This window comes from Coregonus lavaretus (genome assembly GCF_964263955.1).
Source record: "Coregonus lavaretus genome assembly, contig: HAP1_SCAFFOLD_5136, whole genome shotgun sequence".
Lineage (NCBI taxonomy): Eukaryota > Metazoa > Chordata > Actinopteri > Salmoniformes > Salmonidae > Coregonus > Coregonus lavaretus.
In genome coordinates this window covers 1-22,744 of record NW_028158113.1, presented here as the reverse complement: position 1 = coordinate 22,744, position 22,744 = coordinate 1, and the positions used below count along the sequence as shown (strand labels likewise).

General features: G+C 46.8%; 1 protein-coding gene across 1 annotated transcript in view; it reads left to right on the top strand.

Annotated features, from left to right (window-relative positions):
- LOC311124409 (ATP-binding cassette sub-family C member 9-like) overlaps positions 1 to 22,570 on the top strand; it is a gene marked incomplete at both ends in the record, with an annotated part of 37,199 nt that extends 14,629 nt beyond the window's left edge. Inside the window, 19 exons of the mRNA XM_084198566.1 lie at positions 114 to 276; positions 543 to 583; positions 717 to 859; positions 1,001 to 1,109; positions 2,909 to 3,016; positions 6,899 to 6,971; positions 7,608 to 7,713; positions 9,078 to 9,113; positions 10,971 to 11,072; positions 13,867 to 13,951; positions 14,159 to 14,239; positions 17,337 to 17,474; positions 18,625 to 18,750; positions 19,036 to 19,138; positions 19,229 to 19,611; positions 19,772 to 19,935; positions 21,217 to 21,286; positions 22,210 to 22,379; positions 22,478 to 22,570. Coding sequence (XP_084054692.1) covers positions 114 to 276; positions 543 to 583; positions 717 to 859; positions 1,001 to 1,109; positions 2,909 to 3,016; positions 6,899 to 6,971; positions 7,608 to 7,713; positions 9,078 to 9,113; positions 10,971 to 11,072; positions 13,867 to 13,951; positions 14,159 to 14,239; positions 17,337 to 17,474; positions 18,625 to 18,750; positions 19,036 to 19,138; positions 19,229 to 19,611; positions 19,772 to 19,935; positions 21,217 to 21,286; positions 22,210 to 22,379; positions 22,478 to 22,570 — 2,294 coding nt within the window. The remainder of the gene's footprint in view (positions 1 to 113; positions 277 to 542; positions 584 to 716; positions 860 to 1,000; positions 1,110 to 2,908; positions 3,017 to 6,898; positions 6,972 to 7,607; positions 7,714 to 9,077; positions 9,114 to 10,970; positions 11,073 to 13,866; positions 13,952 to 14,158; positions 14,240 to 17,336; positions 17,475 to 18,624; positions 18,751 to 19,035; positions 19,139 to 19,228; positions 19,612 to 19,771; positions 19,936 to 21,216; positions 21,287 to 22,209; positions 22,380 to 22,477) is intronic.
- Between the last annotated feature and the right edge of the window lie 174 nt (positions 22,571 to 22,744).

Sequence of the window (22,744 nt, the reverse complement as noted above, 5' to 3'; positions counted from 1 at the left end):
TGTGATGAGGGAAACAGTATATGATGAGGAAACAATATATAACAAAATATTCATCTTTCTAATACTTATTCTGTGGTTTGAATCTTCACTAAGGCATCTCCCTTTTCTGACAGGACCATTCTACAGACCGTCTGAAGAAGACCACAGAGATTCTGAAGGGGATCAAGCTGCTGAAGCTGTACGCCTGGGAGAACATCTTCTGTGACAGTGTAGAAGACACCAGGGGCAAGGAGCTCACCAGCCTCCGCACCTTCGCCCTCTACACCTCCATGTCTAGTGAGACACACACCTTTGCTCTCCACACCTCCAATGAGACACACAGCCCCTCCTCCGTTACTTTATAATAGCTATCACATCCTTTCTATTGAGCTGTGAAATCACCTTCATTTTGTCCAGAAAGACACTCACGCTGCTTATATTTTGTTCTCATTTATTCCTTTATATTTGGGGCTCAGTTTGAATTAAGAGCTTTGAAGTTTGAAAATGTCTATGTTCTCTCTAAATGCTCTCCGTTACATAATATGACCTATTTTTCTCCCCAGTTTTCATGAATACTGCTCTCCCCATCGCTGCTGTGCTTGCGGTAAGAGGGTTTCTCATCATTCCGGTATCCTGCAGGCCAATTATAGGCCAATTTTAGCTAGTGTTTTGCCAGCTCTGAAATCTGGTAACAATACTGAACTGAGTAACTGTGTGTCCCTTTGTGTCTCTGTCAGACTTTTGTCAGCCACGCCCTGATCAACGAGACCCGACCCAGCCCCTCGGAGGCCTTCGCTGCTCTGGCCCTCTTCCACATCCTGGTTACCCCACTGTTCCTTCTCTCCACCGTGGTCCGCTTCGCAGTCAAGGCCATGGTCAGGTGAGAGGCCTACTGAGGACGCCCAGGGATACTGAATACTGGATAGCTACCAGCTAGACAATCTGCTGGAATCTTAATTGTATCATAGCAGTGTTATTTATGTGTTTGTGTGTGTCCTATCATATCCTATCCTATCCACAGCGTCCAGAAGCTGGGTGAGTTCCTGCAGAGCGATGAGATTGGCGATGACAGCTGGAGGAACGGAGACATGTCTGTGTCCCTAGAGGCCTGTAAGAAACACCCTGGGGCGGTGAGTACACACACACACACACACACACACACACCACCACTATTACCGAACACTGCCCCCATACAGGCCTGAGTTGTGTTTAGTAGGGCACACTGAAGTAAAATGTAAACAAAACAGTAAACTAAATGGTGTTTCTTATTGGACAAGTCGAGGTAGTCTCTTAGTGTTTCAGTCTGTTTATTCAGTTTGGTCCCTAATGAACATGACCCAATTACTTATCTCTCCCCCTGCCAGAGCAGCTAACGCTAGCCATTCAGCCAGGACAGCACAGAGTCTAATCCGGGAGCCATTCAGCCAGGACAGCACAGAGCAGCTAACGCTAGCCATTCAGCCAGGACAGCACAGAGTCTAATCCGGGATCCATTCAGCCAGGACAGCACAGAGTCTAATCCGGGAGCCATTCAGCCAGGACAGCACAGAGCAGCTAACGCTAGCCATTCAGCCAGGACAGCACAGAGTCTAATCCGGGAGCCATTCAGCCAGGACAGCACAGAGTCTAATCCGGGAGCCATTCAGCCAGGACAGCACAGAGTCTAATCCGGGAGCCATTCAGCCAGGACAGCACAGAGTCTAATCCGGGAGCCATTCAGCCAGGACAGCACAGAGTCTAATCCGGGAGCCATTCAGCCAGGACAGCACAGAGTCTAATCCGGGAGCCATTCAGCCAGGACAGCACAGAGTCTAATCCGGGAGCCATTCAGCCAGGACAGCACAGAGTCTAATCCGGGAGCCATTCAGCCAGGACAGCACAGAGTCTAATCCGGGAGCCATTCAGCCAGGACACCACAGAGTCTAATCCGGGAGCCATTCATTTACACGCAGCATGTAATACGGCTACTACTGTGTCACAACAGGATTTAGACAGCTCCCAACATGGCTAATGGACTCATCAGGAAGATAGGGAACATTCTGTTTTTATGATGGTTTTCGTCTGACCAAGTTTCAGATCCGACATGTGTTTCTAACTTAAAGCTTTTGGTAGAACTTCAGAGAAAGTGTCTGTTTGGGCAGAGCCGATTTGGTCTCTGTAAAAGGAGTAACTGTAACTACACACCGTGTCAATCTTGCAGCAGGGTTTAATGGGGAATCTCTCCCAGGAGACGTTAAGTAGCTGGTTGCTGGTAGTCTCGTCATGTCCTCAGCTGTTCTCTGGACTTTGACAGGTTTATTTCTGTGTTGGACTCCTCAGAAGGAGTGGAGGGAGACAGAGACCGAGTGGTGGAGGGGTTAGTGTGAGATCGAGGAGCCATTTGTTTAGGGCTGAAGGATGGATGGAGAGATTGATGTCTTGGGGTGGTGGAGGGGAGGAGGCAATTGGAGGGGTTAGTGTGGGATGTTTAGGGCTGAAGGATGGATGGATGGCGGGATGGATGGATGGAGGGATGGATGGATGGATGGATGGATGGATGGATGGATGGATGGATGGATGGAGGGAGGGAGGGATGGATGGAGGGATGGATGGATGGAGGGATGGATGGATGGATGGATGGATGGATGGATGGATGGATGGATGGATGGCGGGATGGATGGATGGATGGATGGATGGATGGATGGCGGGATGGATGGATGGAGGGAGGGAGGGATGGATGCCTTGGGGATGAGGGGTAGGGGATAAGAATCTCCCTCTGGGGACAGCCTCAGTCAGGGTCTGAGTGGGGGACCTCCCTGGAGGTTACAGCGGATGAGGGGACAAGTTCATCACTTAATACAATCTCTCTTTCTCTCCCCTCTCCCTCCCTCTCTCCCTCCCTCTCTCTCCCTCCCTCCCTATCTCTCCCTCCCTACCTCTCTCTCTCCAGACCAAAGCTATAAACAGGAAGCAGCCCCTGCTCTACCAGATGGAGAGCTATGAGCAGCCAGCACGCAGGCCACTGCGGCCCAACGAGACTGAGGACGTGGCTGTCAAGGTCAGGGGTCAAAGTTCAACACCTCAACAAGCTCATTGGCCCTTCTTCTCAGGACCTGTGACACACACAGCACCGTACACACTCGCTGACTGCATGCACGGACACAGCAACAGACACATAAAGTGGGGGAAAAAAGTATTTAGTCAGCCACCAATTGTGCAAGTTCTCCCACTTAAAAAGATGAGAGAGGCCTGTAATTTTCATCATAGGTACACGTCAACTATGACAGACAAAATGAGGAAATAAAATCCAGAAAATCACATTGTAGGATTTTTAATGAATTTATTTGCAAATTATGGTGGAAAATAAGTATTTGGTCAATAACCAAAGTTTCTCAATACTTTGTTATATACCCTTTGTTGGCAATGACACAGGTCAAACGTTTTCTGTAAGTCTTCACAAGGTTTTCACACACTGTTGCTGGTATTTTGGCCCATTCCTCCATGCAGATCTCCTCTAGAGCAGTGATGTTTTGGGGCTGTCGCTGGGCAACACGGACTTTCAACTCCCTCCAAAGATTTTCTATGGGGTTGAGATCTGGAGACTGGCTAGGCCACTCCAGGACCTTGAAATGCTTCTTACGAAGCCACTCCATCGTTGCCCGGGCGGTGTGTTTGGGATCATTGTCATGCTGAAAGACCCAGTCACGTTTCATCTTCAATGCCCTTGCTGATGGAAGGAGGTTTTCACTCAAAATCTCACGATACATGGCCCCATTCATTCTTTCCTTTACACGGATCAGTCGTCCTGGTCCCTTTGCAGAAAAACAGCCCCAAAGCATGATGTTTCCACCCCCATGCTTCACAGTAGGTATGGTGTTCTTTGGATGCAACTCAGCATTCTTTGTCCTCCAAACACGACGAGTTGAGTTTTTACCAAAAAGTTCTATTTTGGTTTCATCTGACCATAAGACATTCTCCCAATCCTCTTCTGGATCATCCAAATGCACTCTAGCAAACTTCAGACGGGCCTGGACATGTACTGGCTTAAGCAGGGGGACTCATCTTTCACTGCAGGATTTGAGTCCCTGGCGGCGTAGTGTGTTACTGATGGTAGGCTTTGTTACTTTGGTCCCAGCTCTCTGCAGGTCATTCACTAGGTCCCCCCGTGTGGTTCTGGGATTTTTGCTCACCGTTCTTGTGATCATTTTGACCCCACGGGGTGAGATCTTGCGTGGAGCCCCAGATCGAGGGAGATTATCAGTGGTCTTGTATGTCTTCCATTTCCTAATAATTGCTCCCACAGTTGATTTCTTCAAACCAAGCTGCTTACCTATTGCAGATTCAGTCTTCCCAACCGAGCAGCAGCACGTGGTCCTCTGTAGCTCAGCTGGTAGAGCACGGCGCTTGTAACGCCAAGGTAGTGGGTTCGATCCCCGGGACCACCCATACACAAAAAATGTATGCACGCATGACTGTAAGTCGCTTTGGATAAAAGCGTCTGCTAAATGGCATATTATTATATTATTACAATTTTGTTTCTGGTGTCCTTTGACAGCTCTTTGGTCTTGGCCATAGTGGAGTTTGGAGTGTGACTGTTTGAGGTTGTGGACAGGTGTCTTTTATACTGATAACAAGTTCAAACAGGTGCCATTAATACAGGTAACGAGTTGAGGACAGAGGAGCCTCTTAAATAATAAGTTACAGGTCTGTGAGAGCCAGAAATCTTGCTTGTTTGTAGGTGACCAAATACTTATTTTCCACCATAATTTGCAAATAAATTCATTAAAAATCCTACAATGTGATTTTCTGGATTTTCTTTTCTCAATTTGTCTGTCATAGTTGACGTGTACCTATGATGCAAATTACAGGCCTCTCTCATCTTCTAAGTGGGAGAACTTGCACAATTGGTGGCTGACTAAATACTTTTTTCCCCCACTGTAGGCTATCAACTCACAGACAAGCTTTAGCTCACGTACATGTGCAGCCACATGCATGCATGTGGACACATACACAAGCAGAGGCTTCTGAGCTATAGTCTGACAGTTGTCATCAAACCGTACTGTATGTAACCTTTAAACTGGCCTTTTTGTCACATCCGCCCGGTCATTCACTCTAGTAAGACACCACAGATGTTACCACTGTCTATCTCTCACAGCAGATGTTTCATCTCTTGGCCTGTCCATTGTGTGAAACGAACCCTGAGGAGAAGTCAACATTTAAACCGACAGTTTAAACTCTCAGGAACCACGTCATGAGTCAGAGGCAGGGGATTCTCATGAGAACGGAGAACCCAGTGCACTGTGTCATCATGTTCTCAGCCCCTGTTCTAGTCTCATTGGGGTCCACATCCTGTTGCTATCCCTGTGGACCCACAGCATTATTGTAGGCAGTCTGTTAATGAGCTTGGGGGCGGCAGGAGGGTCCGAGGGTCGAAAGAATGGGCTGCTGCTGTGTGTGTGAACCAGACAAATCCTCTTTCTCTGCCTCCTCTCCCATCTCACCCTCTTTCTCTCTCTACCTCTCTACCTTCCTCTCTGTCTCCCATCACCCCTTCTCTCTACCTCTCTACCTTCCTCTCTGTCTCCCATCACCCCTTCTCTCTACCTCTCTACCTTCCTCTCTGTCTCCCATCACCCCTTCTCTCTACCTCTCTACCTTCCTCTCTGTCTCCCATCACCCCTTCTCTCTACCTCTCTACCTTCCTCTCTGTCTCCCATCACCCCTTCTCTCTACCTCTCTACCTTCCTCTCTGTCTCCCATCACCCCTTCTCTCTACCTCTCTACCTTCCTCTCTGTCTCCTATCACCCCTTCTCTCTACCTCTCTACCTTCCTCTCTGTCTCCCATCACCCCTTCTCTCTACCTCTCTACCTTCCTCTCTGTCTTCTCTTCCATCTTATCCCTCCATCTCTGCCTCCCATCTCACCCCTATCTTCCTCTACTCCCTCTCTACCTCTCTCTACCCCTATCCCTGCATCCCTATCAAGACTCCCCCATCCCCTCTGGTCCCCACCCCCTATCCCTGCCTCCCTTTCAAGACTCCCCCATCCCCTCTGGTCCCCACCCCCTATCCCTGCCTCCCTTTCAAGACTCCCCCATCCCCTCTGGTTCCCACCCCCTATCCCTGCCTCCCTATCAAGACTCCCCCATCCCCTCTGGTCCCCACCCCCTATCCCTGCCTCCCTATCAAGACTCCCCCATCCCCTCTGGTCCCCACCCCCGTAACATCCGCTCTGTCTATTTACAAACTTAATTAACAAGTATCTTTTCTCAGCGGTAATAAGACGTCTGTCTTTCATGTTTAACTTGTATTTATTAGTTCTGTGTCACTGAATCGCAGATCTTGTGTGATGCGTGTGGTTTTGCTGTAGGGGATGGAAGGGAGGGGGGATTACTGGCTATAATAAACAGTAGAATCGTACAAGACATAAAACACAACATAACTATGTAAACATGCTATTATATTTGCCTTACAGAACTAAATTCTAAATGATTTCTATGTAAACACACATATCTAAACCACCAGCTGCAGACTATAAAATGGTACTCCCGAGTGGCGCAGTGGTCTAAGGCACTGCATCGCAGTGCTAGCTGTGCCACTAGAGATCCTGGTTCGAATCCAGGCTCTGTCGTAGCCGGCCGCGACCGGGAGACCCATGGGGCGGCGCACAATTGGCCCAGCGTCGTCCAGGGTAGGGGAGGGAATGGCCGGCAGGGATGTAGCTCAGTTGGTAGAGCATGGCATGTGCAACGCCAGGGTTGTGGGTTTGATTCCCACAGGGGGCCAGTATGAAAAAAAAATAATAATAATGTATGCACTCACTAACTGTAAGTCGCTCTGGATAAGAGCGTCTGCTAAATGACTAAAATGTAATGTAAAATGTAGGCTCCATGTCTAATGTTTTTCTGTCAGCCTACTAATCCCACTATATCCTGTTCAGGTGAACAGTGGATTCTTCACGTGGGGAAGCAACTTGTCAACGTTGTCCGACATCAACATCTGCATCCCAACAGGTAACCTGATCCTGCTGGGAACACTATGGCAACGCCAGGCTGCATCTGTTTAGGAGGTCATCGACAGTCAATGTAGTATATCTAACACCAGCTGTGTGTGCGTTTGGGTAACAGTGTAGTATATCTCCCTGCTATGACCTCAGGGCCAGTGGTCCGTCAGATATGACATCTTGTCTGCTAAGACAAACAGGATAGGCTGGTCCTGGTAGACCACTATTTGCTGCAGCTGAGGGAGTAGAAGTGTTATGTAGGATATGTGGAACAGTGGAGGCTGGTGGGAGGAGCTATAGGAGGACGGGCTCGTTGTAATTGCTGGAATGGAATAAATGGAACAGTATCGAACACATCAACCGTATAGAAACCACATGTTTGACTCCATTCCATTTATTCCATTCTAGCCATTATAATGAGCCTGTCCTCCTATAGCTCATCCCACCAGCCTCCACTGATGTGAAAACATGACTGCTCGAAATTGAGTGTGTAAAGATATCCCGATATCCTATCCTACTTTTAAGCTTTACCCAGGGCTGTAACAGACATAATCAATGTAAGATTGACAGAGAACAATCTGTTCTCTCTAATGCTTTATATAGTGTCTTCTTACCAGACAGTATGTCCTGTGTCTGATATTTCCAGGTCAGCTGACCATGATCGTGGGCCAGGTGGGTTGTGGGAAGTCGTCGCTGTTGCTGGCCATGCTGGGAGAGATGCAGACCCTCAGTGGAAAGGTCTACTGGAGCAAGTGAGTGGTACCAATCACCATAAGCTACATGTTAGAAGTGCTATAATAGGCGTAAATCTCTGAGGTACTCATCTCTATTAGGTACTGAACATGCTGAGGTCCACTCAAAGACAGAGATGGACACACATCTCATTTCCTTTTGATCCGTCTCAGTCTCGTTTTGGGATAGTTGTGTCTTTCTAGAGTTGACAAGCTGTCAGACAGTGTTTCACTGTGCTTCACCACCAATGCTAATCAAAGCCTTCATCTGTGGAATAAGAAGCCATTCAACCCTCATCTTGTTGGTATTGTCCTTCCTGTGTCCTGGTTGTGTCTGTATCTGTCGCTGTGGCTGTTATGGAAGGAGAGCTGGCTGCTCCTCTGTCTCTCTGTACATCGCTCACCGTCTGCTTGCTGGTGTCAGCTTCGCCTGAACTTTGACTGTTTAATATCATCTCTCTACTCATCTCTCTATAACACAATCTCACCGTCACTTTTAAAACGGGACTTTTCCATTTTCAACTCTCTGTCTTCTTATAGCTCTGTTATTCATATTTTCACTACAAACCAGAACGTCTATGTCCATCTCCTAGGACCAAATCTTCATTTGAGATCTGCACTCATATTCATGTACGCTAATGTCAAATTAGGATTGGGTCGTCAGTGATGTTCTGGAGATGGAGCTCTGATTAGCATTCTTAGCATTAGCATTTAGATTGAAACCTGAGCAGAAGAACAGACACATGCTAATTGCTAACGAACTGGGCGTTGCAGCATTTTCTTGCCAACAACAAATTGGTTAGGAGTTAGCGTGATTACTTGTCCAATAAGTTTTCAATTGTATAATTTAATTTGATTCGGTTAAGTATTTGTTTGGGTTATTGAATGAATAATACACTTCCGACTGGAAGGTTTTCATTTTGAGCTAGATTGAATGAAAACAGTCGTATTAGTCTGTTGTAGTTTTAGTAACTGTTGATTTCATTGTTCTCCATTAAGTCACAGCCTGTTAATACGCTGTAATATGACCTATCAAGCTATTAAACACTTCTCTCCCTTCATACGCTGCTATGAAAGAGGGTCCATATAGTTCTTGAAAGTTCTCTATAATACTGATGGTGTACCACAATTACCATTATAACCACTATGTCTCCTCAATCTGTTTATAACCATAACGGCTGATCTTCTGGGGGATCTTAGCAGTAGCAGTAATCCAAAATGAAATTGACCTGCCACATCAAGTCCACTCTTATGTGAGCGAACGAAGGTGCCAGTCAGTACCATAGCAGAACAGGTAGTAATCACGGGCCGTAAACACTAACCTCAGCCTTGTCTGTGTTCTGTCTTCTGTCGTTGTCGTTGTCGTTGTTTTCTATCTAAATCAGACTGCCTGTGAGTGAGATGCTGCACGAGGCCAACAGGTATTTTCTCCCTCTGGGGTTTACTCTTCCCATCTCACCCCTGTACAGTACATTCTACATTTAGGTCTCAACACTTAAGTCATTTGGCTATTAGTTGACTAGTTGTCATTTGGCTATTAGTTGACTAGTTGTCATTTGGCTATTAGTTGACTAGTTAAATCATTTAGGTCTCAAGACTTAGGTAATTTGGCTATTAGTTGACTAGTTGAATAATTTAGGTCTCAACACAAGTCATTTGGCTATTAGTTGAATTGTTGAATCATTTAGGTCTCAACACTTAAGTCATTTGGCTATTAGTTGACTAGTTGTCATTTGGCTATTAGTTGACTAGTTGCATCATTTAGGTCTCAACACTTAAGTCATTTGGCTATTAGTTGACTAGTTGAATACATTTTACTCTCAACACAAGCCATTTGGCTATTAGTTGAATTGTTGAATCATTTAGGTCTCAACACTTAAGTCATTTGGCTATTAGTTGACTAGTTGAATCATTTAGGCGTGCTACTTTTGAATAAACACCAAATATGTGAAAGGACTGGTGGGCCCCAAGGACTGGGTTGAGAACGGTTGATTTAGCAGACGCTGTTCTACCGACTGACTCCCACCCTCATGTAGACCTACATCATTCTAGGAGAAGCCATAACACTATTAGAGCAGACAGTGCCCTGGGCCTGAGACAATGACAGTATCATGACAGTATGCCTGCACTGTTGAGGGAGGTAATGCTGTAGATAAAGCTGGCTAATTCAATTGACTCTTGGCTCTTTGTCAAAATGTCTTAGCCCCGATACACAGTTTTAGGGCTGCCCTACAAAACAGGGCTTAACTGTAAGCACACTTTTGCTAGATTGACATTTGAACACACATATGCGACTGTACACACACACACACACACACGCGCGCGCGCGTGCGGTTCAGCTTTTCATGTGTAAAGGAAGTTGAAGTCGAGGTGGTTGTGTCTATCTGGCTCTATGGACTCTAACACATTGAACGTGACTTGCAGTTGTTTTGAGACGGACCTGTCTTTTGAAGAAACCAGGAGGTACCCCTTTTTAAACTTCCTCTGAAGGGACCCTGCCGTCACCCCCTTCCTCCCTTCCCCTGCCATCATTCCTTTTATCCCTCCCTCAATCCCTCCATCACTACATCCCTCCATCACGGTGATCATTGAGTTGTTACTAGCTGGTCGTGGAGTGAGTCGTGGAATGTTTGTGTGCTTCCATGCTGGGGGTCTGGGTCTGAAGTAACTGACAGAAAATGCTGTTTTTAGTCAGAAAACGACTGAAAAGGCAGTTATAGAGATATGGATATATTTTGATACTGTGGATTCACCAGCACGGTATGTTTTCAACAGGAGACGATAGGAATACTATACACAAAGAGACCAACATACTCTCTTTTGCAGTTGTGTTGTTTCCAGGTCGGTGTGCATGACCCACAGCTAACGTCTTCACTCTTAAAGGAGCAATCTCTTTCTCTTATATAATACAATTACTCAACCATTAATAACCAGCAAAGGCTAACGTATGGTGGTGGGAACACTGGTACACAATAGTACACAAAGCACTGTGCCTTCAGACACGTAATGCTCTTATCCTCAAGCCTATCCTTTGGGTCTTTGGGTAGTTCAACTGCACATCCAAACAAGATCAACAAACTGGACTCCCAGCACATTGTTGTTATTTTGGCTCAACTCTTCCAGCTCATCATTAACCTGTGTTTGAAACCTAAACCCACTTCCCCACTCACCGCTTGATGTGCCTCATTGTTGACGTCCCAAAGATTACCCCCTCCCCTACCTCCATGTTTGTAGTTTGAGCTCTCTCTCTTCTGCCTCCATTTCCCATAATGCCTCAGTAAGAACAGGTACTCTGTGGGCTACGCTACCCAGAAGTCCTGGCTGCTGAATGCCACTGTGGAGGATAACATCACGTTTGGCAGTCCCTTCAACAAACAGAGGTAAAACACCACTCTCTACTCTACTCTACCCTACTCTACTTTACTCTACTTTACCCTACTCTACTCTACCCTACTCTACCCTACTCAACTCTACCTTACCCTACTCTACCTTACCCTACCCTACTCTACCCTACTCAACTCTACCTTACCCTACTCTACCTTACCCTACCCTACTCTACCCTACTCAACTCTACCTTACCCTACTCTACCTTACCCTACCCTACTCTACCCTACTCAACTCTACCCTACTCAACTCTACCCTACTCAACTCTACCTTACCCTACTCTACCTTACCCTACCCTACTCTACCCTACTCAACTCTACCCTACTCAACTCTACCCTACTCAACTCTACCTTACTCTACTCTACCCTACTCTACTCTACTCTGCTGTATTCTACTCTGCTGTATTCTACTCTACTCTACTCTACTCTACTCTACTATATTCTACTCTACTCTACTCTACTCTACTCTACTCTACTCTACTCTACTCTACTCTACCCTACTCTGCTCTACCCTACCCTACCCTACTCTACCCTACTCAACTCTACCCTACTCAACTCTACTCTACCCTACTCTACTCTACTCTACTTTATTCTATTCTACTCTACTCTACCCTACTCTACTCTACTCTACTCTACCCTACTCTACTCTACTCTACTCTACCCTACTCTACTCTACTCTACTCTACTCTACTCTACTCTACTCTACTCTACTCTACTGTATTCTACTCTACCCTACTCTACTCTACTCTACTCTACTCTATTCTACTCTACCCTACCCTACCCTACCCTACTCTACTCTACCGTATTCTACTCTACTCTACTCTACTCTATTATACTCTACTCTACTCTACTCTACTATACTCTACTGTATTCTATTCTATTCTACTCTACTCTACTCTACTCTACTCTACTATATTCTACTATATTCTACTCTACTCTACTCTACTCTACTCTACTCTACTCTACTCTACTCTACTGTATTCTATTCTACTCTACCCTACCCTACTCTACTCTACTCTACTCTACTATATTCTACTATATTCTACTCTACTCTACTCTACTCTACTCTACTCTACTCTACTCTACCCTACCCTACTCTACTCTACCCTACCCTACTCTACTCTACTCTACTATATTCTACTATATTCTACTCTACTCTACTCTACTCTACTCTACTCTACTCTACTCTACTCTACTCTACTCTACTCTACTCTACCCTACTCTGCTCTACCCTACTCTACTCTACTCTACTCTACTCTACTCTACTCTACTCTACTCTACTCTACTCTACTCTACCCTACTCTGCTCTACCCTACTCTACTCTACTCTACTCTACCCTACTCTACTCTACTCTACTCTACTCTACTCTACTCTACTCTACTGTATTCTACTCTACTCTACTCTACCCTACCCTATCCTACTCTACTCTACTCTACTCTATTCTACTCTACCCTACTCTACTGTATTCTACCCTACCCTACTCTACTCTACCCTACCCTACTCTACCCTACCCTACCCTACCCTACTCTACTCTACCCTACCCTACCCTACCCTACTCTACTCTACTCTACTCTACCCTACCCTACCCTATCCTACTCTACTCTACTCTACTCTATTCTACTCTACCCTACTCTACTGTATTCTACCCTACCCTACTCTACTCTACCCTACCCTACTCTACCCTACCCTACCCTACTCTACTCTACTCTACCCTACCCTACTCTACTCTACTCTACTCTACTATATTCTACTATATTCTACTCTACTCTACTCTACTCTACTCTACTCTACTCTACTCTACTCTACCCTACTCTGCTCTACCCTACTCTACTCTACTCTACTCTACCCTACTCTACTCTACTCTACTCTACTCTACTCTACTCTACTCTACTCTACTGTATTCTACTCTACTCTACTCTACCCTACCCTATCCTACTCTACTCTACTCTACTCTACTCTACTGTATTCTACTCTACTCTACTCTACCCTACCCTATCCTACTCTACTCTACTCTACTCTACTCTACTCTATTCTACTCTACCCTACTCTACTGTATTCTACCCTACCCTACTCTACCCTACCCTACCCTACCCTACCCTACCCTACCCTACTCTACTCTACTCTACTCTACTGTATTCTACTCTACTCTACTCTACCCTACCCTATCCTACTCTACTCTACTCTATTCTACTCTACCCTACTCTACTGTATTCTACCCTACCCTACTCTACTCTACCCTACCCTACTCTACCCTACCCTACCCTACTCTACCCTACCCTACCCTACCCTACTCTACCCTACCCTACCCTACTCTACCCTACTCTACTCTACCCTACTCTACTCTACCCTACCCTACTCTACCCTACCCTACCCTACTCTACCCTACCCTACCCTACCCTACCCTACTCTACCCTACCCTACCCTACTCTACCCTACTCTACTCTACTCTACCCTACTCTACTCTACCCTACTCTACTCTACTGTTTTCTCTACTGCTCCTCAACACCATTCATCAATGTAATTAAGACTAGACCAATGTTTGTGTTTGGTTAATTCACTTGGTCATGCATCAACTGAGATGTACTTTTAATTACACTAATTTGATGGTCCATCAGATTGCTATCACTCTTGATGCTTATTGAGGCTGATGCTGGCTTATATCTCTTCTCTGATGAGGACTGTTTGGGTGGGCCATTGAATCCCTTAGTATCGAAGGCAGCCATGTTTCTAACTGTGTCTTGATAGGGGGTGTTGTCTGTCTGTCTGTCTGATGCCCTGCTGTGTGTCTCAGATACAAGACTGTGATTGATGCCTGCTCCCTGCAGCCTGATGTAGACCTCCTGCCGTTCGGAGACCAGACGGAGATCGGAGAGAGGGTACTGAAACACTGACTAAATTATTACTTTATTATAATCACGTCATTATTACTGTGGTTTTATATCTATTCTTATCTTTTTGCACAAGCCCCATCTCTTACCTCAGACACAATGGCATTTTACACCAAGAACTAGTAGTGAACAGTGATTTGGGTCAGATTCCTTGTGTACCTGGCTACTCTTCTTAACGGTGTGTTTTTCTCCCAGGGCATCAACCTGAGTGGAGGCCAGAGACAGAGGATATGTGTGGCCCGAGCTCTCTACCAGAACACCAACATAGTCTTCCTGGTGAGTCAATGAAGGATAAAGTGCTTTATCTGTCGACTTCGATAGAAGATCCATTTCCTATTGAGTTCACTGGAAGAGGCTGGAAGCTCTCCCTCAAGGATGCATTCTCAGAATAGTCAGACAGAGCCAGGGTGTTCTAGGGTGTCTCTAGGTGTTATAGGGTGTTCTCTATGTGTTCTAGGGTGTTCTCTAGGTGTTCTAGGGTATTCTATGGTGTTCTCTAGGTGTTCTAGGGTGTTCTAGAGTGTTCTCTAGGTGTTCTAGGGTATTCTAGGGTGTTCCCTAAGTGTTATAGGGTGTTCTAGAGTGTTCTCTAGGTGTTCTAGGGTATTCTAGGGTGTTCTCTAGGTGTTCTAGGGTGTTCTAAAGTGTTCTCTAGGTGTTCTAGGGTGTTCTAGAGTGTTCTCTAGGTGTTCTAGGGTGTTATCTAGGTGTTTTAGAGTGTTCTCTAGGTGTTCCAGGGAGAGCCAATTAGAGCCAAAGACAGGGACACCTTTTTCTATTCCCTAAACAGTACACTGCTTTTGGGACAGTGTGTGTGTAAGGATTGCACAGATGTCGGGAATAGGGTGCGATTTCAGAGGCAGCCAGGGAGAGTCTCTTGTAACCAGACCATACTGCTGACAAGAGTTGTCATGCCGTTTACAGTCACCCCTCTGCTCTGCCATCTGGCCTGGCTAGCCATACACTCACACACACACACACACACACACACACACACACACACACACACACACACACACACACACACACACACACACACACACGTTCACACACACACGTACACACACACACACACATACACATGTACACACACACGTACACACACACACACACGTACACACACACGTACACACACGTACACACACACACGTTCCTGTCTCTCGCTGCTACAGACAACTCTATGACATCTACATCCCATTTCTTCCTACTCCTGTGTGATGTCATCATGTGTTTGTGTTCCCACATCATTTCCTGTGGCAACTGTTAAATACACTGCTCAAAAAAATAAAGGGAACACTTAAACAACACAATGTAACTCCAAGTCAATCACACTTCTGTGAAATCAAACTGTCCACTTAGGAAGCAACACTGATTGACAATACATTTCACATGCTGTTGTGCAAATGGAATAGACAACAGGTGGAAATTATAGGCAATTAGCAAGACACCCCCAATAAAGAAGTGGTTCTGCAGCTGGTGACCACAGACCACTTCTCAGTTCCTATGCTTCCTGGCTGATGTTTTGGTCACTTTTGAATGGTGGCGGTGCTTTCACTCTAGTGGTAGCATGAGACGGAGTCTACAACCCACACAAGTGGCTCAGGTAGTTCAGCTCATCCAGGATGGCACATCAATGCGAGCTGTGGCAAGAAGGTTTGCTGTGTCTGTCAGCGTAGTGTCCAGAGCATGGAGGCGCTACCAGGAGACAGGCCAGTACATCAGGAGACGTGGAGGAGGCCGTAGGAGGGCATCAACCCAGCAGCAGGACCGCTACCTCCGCCTTTGTGCAAGGAGGAGCAGGAGGAGCACTGCCAGAGCCCTGCAAAATGACCTCCAGCAGGCCACAAATGTGCATGTGTCTGCTCAAACGGTAGAAACAGACTCCATGAGGGTGGTATGAGGGCCCGACGTCCACAGGTGGGGGTTGTGCTTACAGCCCAACACCGTGCAGGACGTTTGGCATTTGCCAGAGAACACCAAGATTGGCAAATTCGCCACTGGCGCCCTGTGCTCTTCACAGATGAAAGCAGGTTCACACTGAGCACATGTGACAGACGTGACAGAGTCTGGAGACGCCGTGGAGAACGTTCTGCTGCCTGCAACATCCTCCAGCATGACCGGTTTGGCGGTGGGTCAGTCATGGTGTGGGGTGGCATTTCTTTGGGGGGCTGCACAGCCATTAGGTACTGAGATGAGATCCTCAGACCCCTTGTGAGACCATATGCTGGTGCGGTTGGCCCTGGGTTCCTCCTAATGCAAGACAATGCTAGACCTCATGTGGCTGGAGTGTGTCAGCAGTTCCTGCAAGAGGAAGGCATTGATGCTATGGACTGGCCCGCCCGTTCCCCAGACCTGAATCCAATTGAGCACATCTGGGACATCATGTCTCGCTCCATCCACCAGCGCCATGTTGCACCACAGACTGTCCAAGAGTTGGCGGATGCTTTAGTCCAGGTCTGGGAAGAGATCCCTCAGGAGACCATCCGCCACCTCATCAGGAGCATGCTCAGGCGTTGTAGGGAGGTCATACAGGCACGTGGAGGCCACACACACTACTGAGCCTCATTTTGACTTGTTTTAAGGACGTTACATCAAAGTTGGATCAGCCTGTAGTGTGGTTTTCCACTTTAATTTTGAGGGTGACTCCAAATCCAGACCTCCATGGGTTGATACATTTGATTTCCATTGATAATTTTTGTGTGATTTTGTTGTCAGCACATTCAACTATGTAAAGAAAAAAGTATTTAATAAGATTATTTCATTCATTCAGATCTAGGATGTGTTGTTTAAGTGTTCCCTTTATTTTTTTGAGCAGTGTAGATTTCTAACCCCCACCCCTGATACAGCATCTCTGGCTGTCATGGGATAGGACCGGGCACGTTTCTCCATTCGTAGCTCAGCTCACACTGAGAAATGTGCCAAATAAGGAAATACCACTCTAAACTGCTGTATTAATACACAGTGGGACTGCAGAGTGAACACCCAGCTAGAAGCAACATCTATTAGCTAAGTGCGCCTTTATGACGTCTTGTCTCCTTCTAATGAGGTGTCTATCATGCTGTGTCTCATGATCTCAGACCTTCTGTCCTCAGGACTGTTTACGTGTCTCAGTGTTGTGCACTATAAAGACTAGTTAAAGCTAGGGTAATGCATTGGTGTTTATTCAGGTTCCGGGGTCCTCTGGGAGCTGGGTTTCATTGACTGAATGTTCTGAAGTGACTTGTGAATTAAACATGCTGTAACTTAATATGAATAAAGGATGATCTCCTGTTAAAAACATAACTTCATCCACGGCTTTCACTCTGATATGCTCTGATCTGATTGGATCGTCTCATGTTGTCTCTGACCCCTGATCTCTGACCTTTACCCTCAGGATGACCCGTTCTCAGCGCTGGACATCCACCTGAGTGACCACCTGATGCAGGAGGGCATCCTGAAGTTCCTACAGGACGATAAACGCACCGTGGTCCTGGTCACACACAAACTGCAGTACCTCATCCACGCTGACTGGGTGAGCATCTCAACAGTCTTGTGTGGATTCCTCTCTTAATGTACTCTCTACCATTTTGCACTGGGCCTGTATTCATAAAGCATCTTAGAGTAGGTAGGAGTGCTGCTGAAATAGGATACGTTTTTCCTTTTAGATAGAGTATATATATATATTTTTATATATATTTAAAACATACAATATACTTGCAGTGAAGCCGCTCAACAACTACATCACATTAGTCATCTAACAGACTCCCATCCAGAGCGACGCACGGAAGCATCCAGGGTCAACGCCGTGCTCAAGGGCACGTCGACGGATCTCCCACAATGTCAAAAACGGGGACCCGAACCAGCGATCCATGATCCCCCACACAGTTCCCCAAGAGCTGAGCCCCCCTTACTTTTACTAAGAGTATTTGTATATTAGTAATTGACTGACCCGGTCTCTCCAGATCTCCCAACAGTACTATTTCTAGGGTCAATTTTAGATCAATGTTATGCATTTTCAGCCATTCCTGAACCTGAGACCAGAAACAGGCTACCTGAGGGCAATACCAAAACAAATGGTCTATTGATTCTCTATGATCACAACAAAATCTGCAGCGCTTCGATGATTGAATGCCCCAAATATTCAACATTTTGTTGGTGGCAAGAATTCTATATAATAATTTTAGCTGAAAGCACAAAGTTTTGAATCTTGCGTCCTTTTAGATATCAACTCATACACCCTGTACCATGGAATCGGTACATCAAAAATCTCTTCCCAACTATTTTGCAATCTGTATGGCGCAGCTGTCAACATCCTGGTCCTCAAATGAAACTGCTTTCCTATTTATGCTATGTTTATTCCTCTGCCAGTTTTGATCCTTTATATTGGGCAGACAGACCAGTTCCCTACCTCCTCCCTAATAAAGAGTATTACATGGACGGGGCAGGGGGACCTGATCCTAGATCACCACTCCTGATCCTAGATCACGATCCTAGATCACCACTCCTGATCCTAGATCACCACTCCTGATCCTAGATCACTACTCCTGATCCTAGATCACCACTCCTGATCCTAGATCACCACTCCTGATCCTAGATCACCACTCCTGATCCTAGATCAGCACTCCTACCATGAGTTTTCTTTATAAGGATCCTGATCTTACACTGTTCTTTCTGTGTCCCAGATCATAGCCATGAAGGATGGCTCAGTGCTGAGGGAAGGCACTCTGAAGGACATTCAGACTCATGATGTAGAGCTGTATGAACACTGGAAGACCCTGATGAACAGACAGGACCAGGAACTAGAGAAGGTAATATTCAGTTCTTACTCTCCTACTGACAGATTGTCTGTAACAGAGGAGGCTGGTGGGTGGAGTTATAGGAGGACTTGTAGGAGCTCATTGTAAAGGCTGGAATGGAATTAATGGAACGGAGCCAAACACATGGAAACCACGTGTTTGACCTTTGCATTTATTCCAGCCATTACAATGAGCCTGTCCTCCTGTAACTCCCACCAGCCTCCTGTGGTCTGTAATGTGTACTGTAGCTAATTTACCTGCCAACCAATCAAACAACCTTTTTTATCTGTGCTGCAGGACACTGAGATTGATAACTGTCAGACTGCTCTAGAGAGGAAGACATTGAGAAGAGCTTTCTACTCCAGAGAGGCGAAGAACCAGGTGGACGATGACGAAGAAGGTGAAACGCATCGTCAACACCGTATCTCATACCAGTTAAGTTCTATCACCACATATGACAATAACCCATCCATTCTCTCCTCCCTGACAGAGGAGGAAGAGGAAGAGGAAGATGACGACAACATGTCGACCACCACCAGTCGGCGCTCTAAGATCCCGTGGAGGGTGTGCTGGCAGTACCTGTCCTCCGGGGGCTTCCTGATGGTATTGCTAATGGTCTTCTCTAAGCTGCTGAAACACTCTGTCATGGTCGCCATCGACTACTGGCTGGCCACTTGGACCTCTGATAAGAAACCAGACAGCGTTCCCGCCAATGGGACAGCTAATGGCGATGTCCCGGTCAATGGGACTGCTAATGGCGATGCTAATGGAAATGCCCCAGACTTTGGAAATGTTACAAGAGACTTTGTCAATGCTGCTGCAGCAGCTGTCTTCTCCAATCTGACAAACTCAACTGGTGGTCTGGAAGCAGCGGTGAGTTATGAACACCTTTCACTGCCAGTACTCAGTGTTAGTGGAAGTTACTCTCCTATCACTTGACAATGCCATATGTTTAACCTAACCTATAACTTAGGAGTGAGTAAGGCCTGTTGAAATCCTGTTATCTGACTGAATGTGTCTTTGTGGTTACTAGGCAGGTCAGCCTGATTCCTACTATGTGCCCGTGTTTATCATCCTGTGTGGAGCGGGGATAGCCCTGTGTCTGATCACCTCTCTGACTGTGGAGTTCCTGGGTCTGTCTGCTGCCACCAACCTGCACCATAACCTGCTCAACAAGATCATCCACGCACCTATCAGGTACCCACGACACACCTCACCCATCAGATACCCACAACACACCTCACCCATCAGGAACCCACAACACACCTCACCCATCAGGTACCCACAACACACCTCACCCATCAGGAACCCACAACACACCTCACCCATCAGGTACCCACCACACACCTCACCCATCAGGTACCCACAACCCACCTCACCCATCAGGAACCCACAACACACCTCACCCATCAGGTACCCACCACACACCTCACCCATCAGCTACCCACAACCCACCTCACCCATCAGGTACCCACGACACACCTCACCCATCAGGTACCCACAACACACCTCACCCATCAGCTACCCACAACCCACCTCACCCATCAGGTACCCACGACACACCTCACCCATCAGGTACCCACGACACACCTCACCCATCAGGTACCCACAACACACCTCACCCATCAGGTACCCACAACACACCTCACCCATCAGGTACCCACAACACACCTCACCCATCAGATACCCACAACACACCTCACCCATCAGATACCCACAACACACCTCACCCATCAGATACCCACAACCCACCTCACCCATCAGGTACCCACAACCCACCTCACCCATCAGGTACCCACAACACACCTCACCCATCAGATACCCACAACACACCTCACCCATCAGGTACCCACAACCCACCTCACCCATCAGGTACCCACAACCCACCTCACCCATCAGGTACCCACAACCCACCTCACCCATCAGGTACCCACAACACACCTCACCCATCAGATACCCACAACACACCTCACCCATCAGATACCCACAACCCACCTCACCCATCAGGTACCCACAACCCACCTCACCCATCAGGTACCCACAACACACCTCACCCATCAGATACCCACAACACACCTCACCCATCAGGTACCCACGACACACCTCACCCATCAGGTACCCACAACACACCTCACCCATCAGGTACCCACAACCCACCTGACCCATCAGGTACCCACAACACACCTCACCCATCAGGTACCCACAACCCACCTCACCCATCAGATACCCACAACACACCTCACCCATCAGGTACCCACAACCCACCTCACCCATCAGATACCCACAACACACCTCACCCACAGACTTTTATACTCTGTATGACATCATCCATGGTGAAATAGAAGGGAAGTGAATATAGTTGAACCGGAAAGAATGTGTTGAATAATGTATGAATTATAAGATATTTCACATTTTATATCTTTTATATATTTTTCGTATTAATATTTGAAATAATATAATTTTTTTATCTCTTTTCAGATTCTTTGACGTGACCCCCTTGGGCCAGATCCTGAACCGTTTCTCAGCTGACACCAACATCATAGATCAGGTGATTCTGAAATGGATGGACACCCTCAGTAGTTTGATCTGTTAACTTATTTTAGTCAGGAGTAGTGGAGCGGCAGGTACCCTAGCGGTTAAGAGCGTTGGGACAGTAACCAAATGGTCGCTGGTTCAAATCCTGAGCCGACTAGGTGAAAAATCTGTCGATGTGCCCATGAGCAAGGCACTAAACTGTAATTTCTCCTGTAAGTCACTCTGGATAAGAGCATCTGCAAAATGACTCAAATGTTAAATGAGTACTGTGGGAATCCTCTACTCATGAAGCTGTCATCTGTCTGATGAAGGATCTGTCTTTGGCCATGGTGTGATTGGACAGACTCCAGTGCTGCTCTCCAGCTGGGCTTGCCCTGAGTGGCCTTAAGATTACAGCTCACACAAATATTAAGAGTTTGTCAGTCATTTGCAGGCGTCAGAACTAGTCCATTGTTAAGATGAGTCCACGTCCCACGTCATTATCTTACGTCACTCAGGTGACCTGAGATCGTTAAAGAGGACGAGGTCCAGAGCGTAGGTCAGAAATGTAGCACTGACATGATACTATCTCTTCCCTCTCTCTATTCCCCCCCACCTCTCTCTCTCTCTGTCACCCCCCCTTCTCTCTGTGTGTCTCTCTCTCTCTCCCCCTCTCTATGTCACCCCCCCTTCTCTCTGTGTGTCTCTCTCTCTCTCTCTGTATCCCCCTTCTCTCTGTCACCCCCCCCCTCTTTCTGTGTGTCTCTCTCTCTCTCTCCCCCCTCTCTCTGTCACCCCCTTCTCTCCGTGTGTCTCTCTCTCTCTCTATCCCCCCTCTCTCTGTAACCCCCCTTCTCTCTGTGTGTCTCTCTCTCTCTCTCTCTATCCCCCCTCTCTCTGTAACCCCCCTTCTCTCTGTGTGCTCTCTCTCTCTCTCTGTATCCCCCCTCTCTCCAGCACATCCCTCCTACCCTGGAGTCTTTGACCCGCTCCACTCTGCTCTGCCTGTCTGCCATCGGGGTCATAGCGTTCGTCACCCCAGGCTTCCTCATCGCTCTAGTTCCTCTGGCTGTGTCCTTCTACTTTATACAGAAGTACTTCCGGGTCGCCCTCAAAGTGAGTTCACTGTGCAGACCTGGTTCTTTCAGCGTAATGTTGTTTCCTTTACAGTAACAGTGTCTTCACATTGTTCTGTACAGCCTTTTCTTAATTTCCTCTCTTTCAGGGACCTTCAGGACTTAGATGACTCCACCCAGCTTCCTCTGCTCTGCCACTTCTCTGAGACCGCAGAGGGACTCACCACCATCCGAGCATTCAGGTCAGTGTGCCATACGCACACCACACACACACACACACACACGTGACAGAGTGGAAATTCTGCCCAGAGCATCGTCACACAACATACTCAAGAAGCACTTCTAGGTTTTAGGAAGGCAGTAACGCTGTACTTAGCCATCCGCATCTCAACAAAGTGGTGGATTTTATTGACACT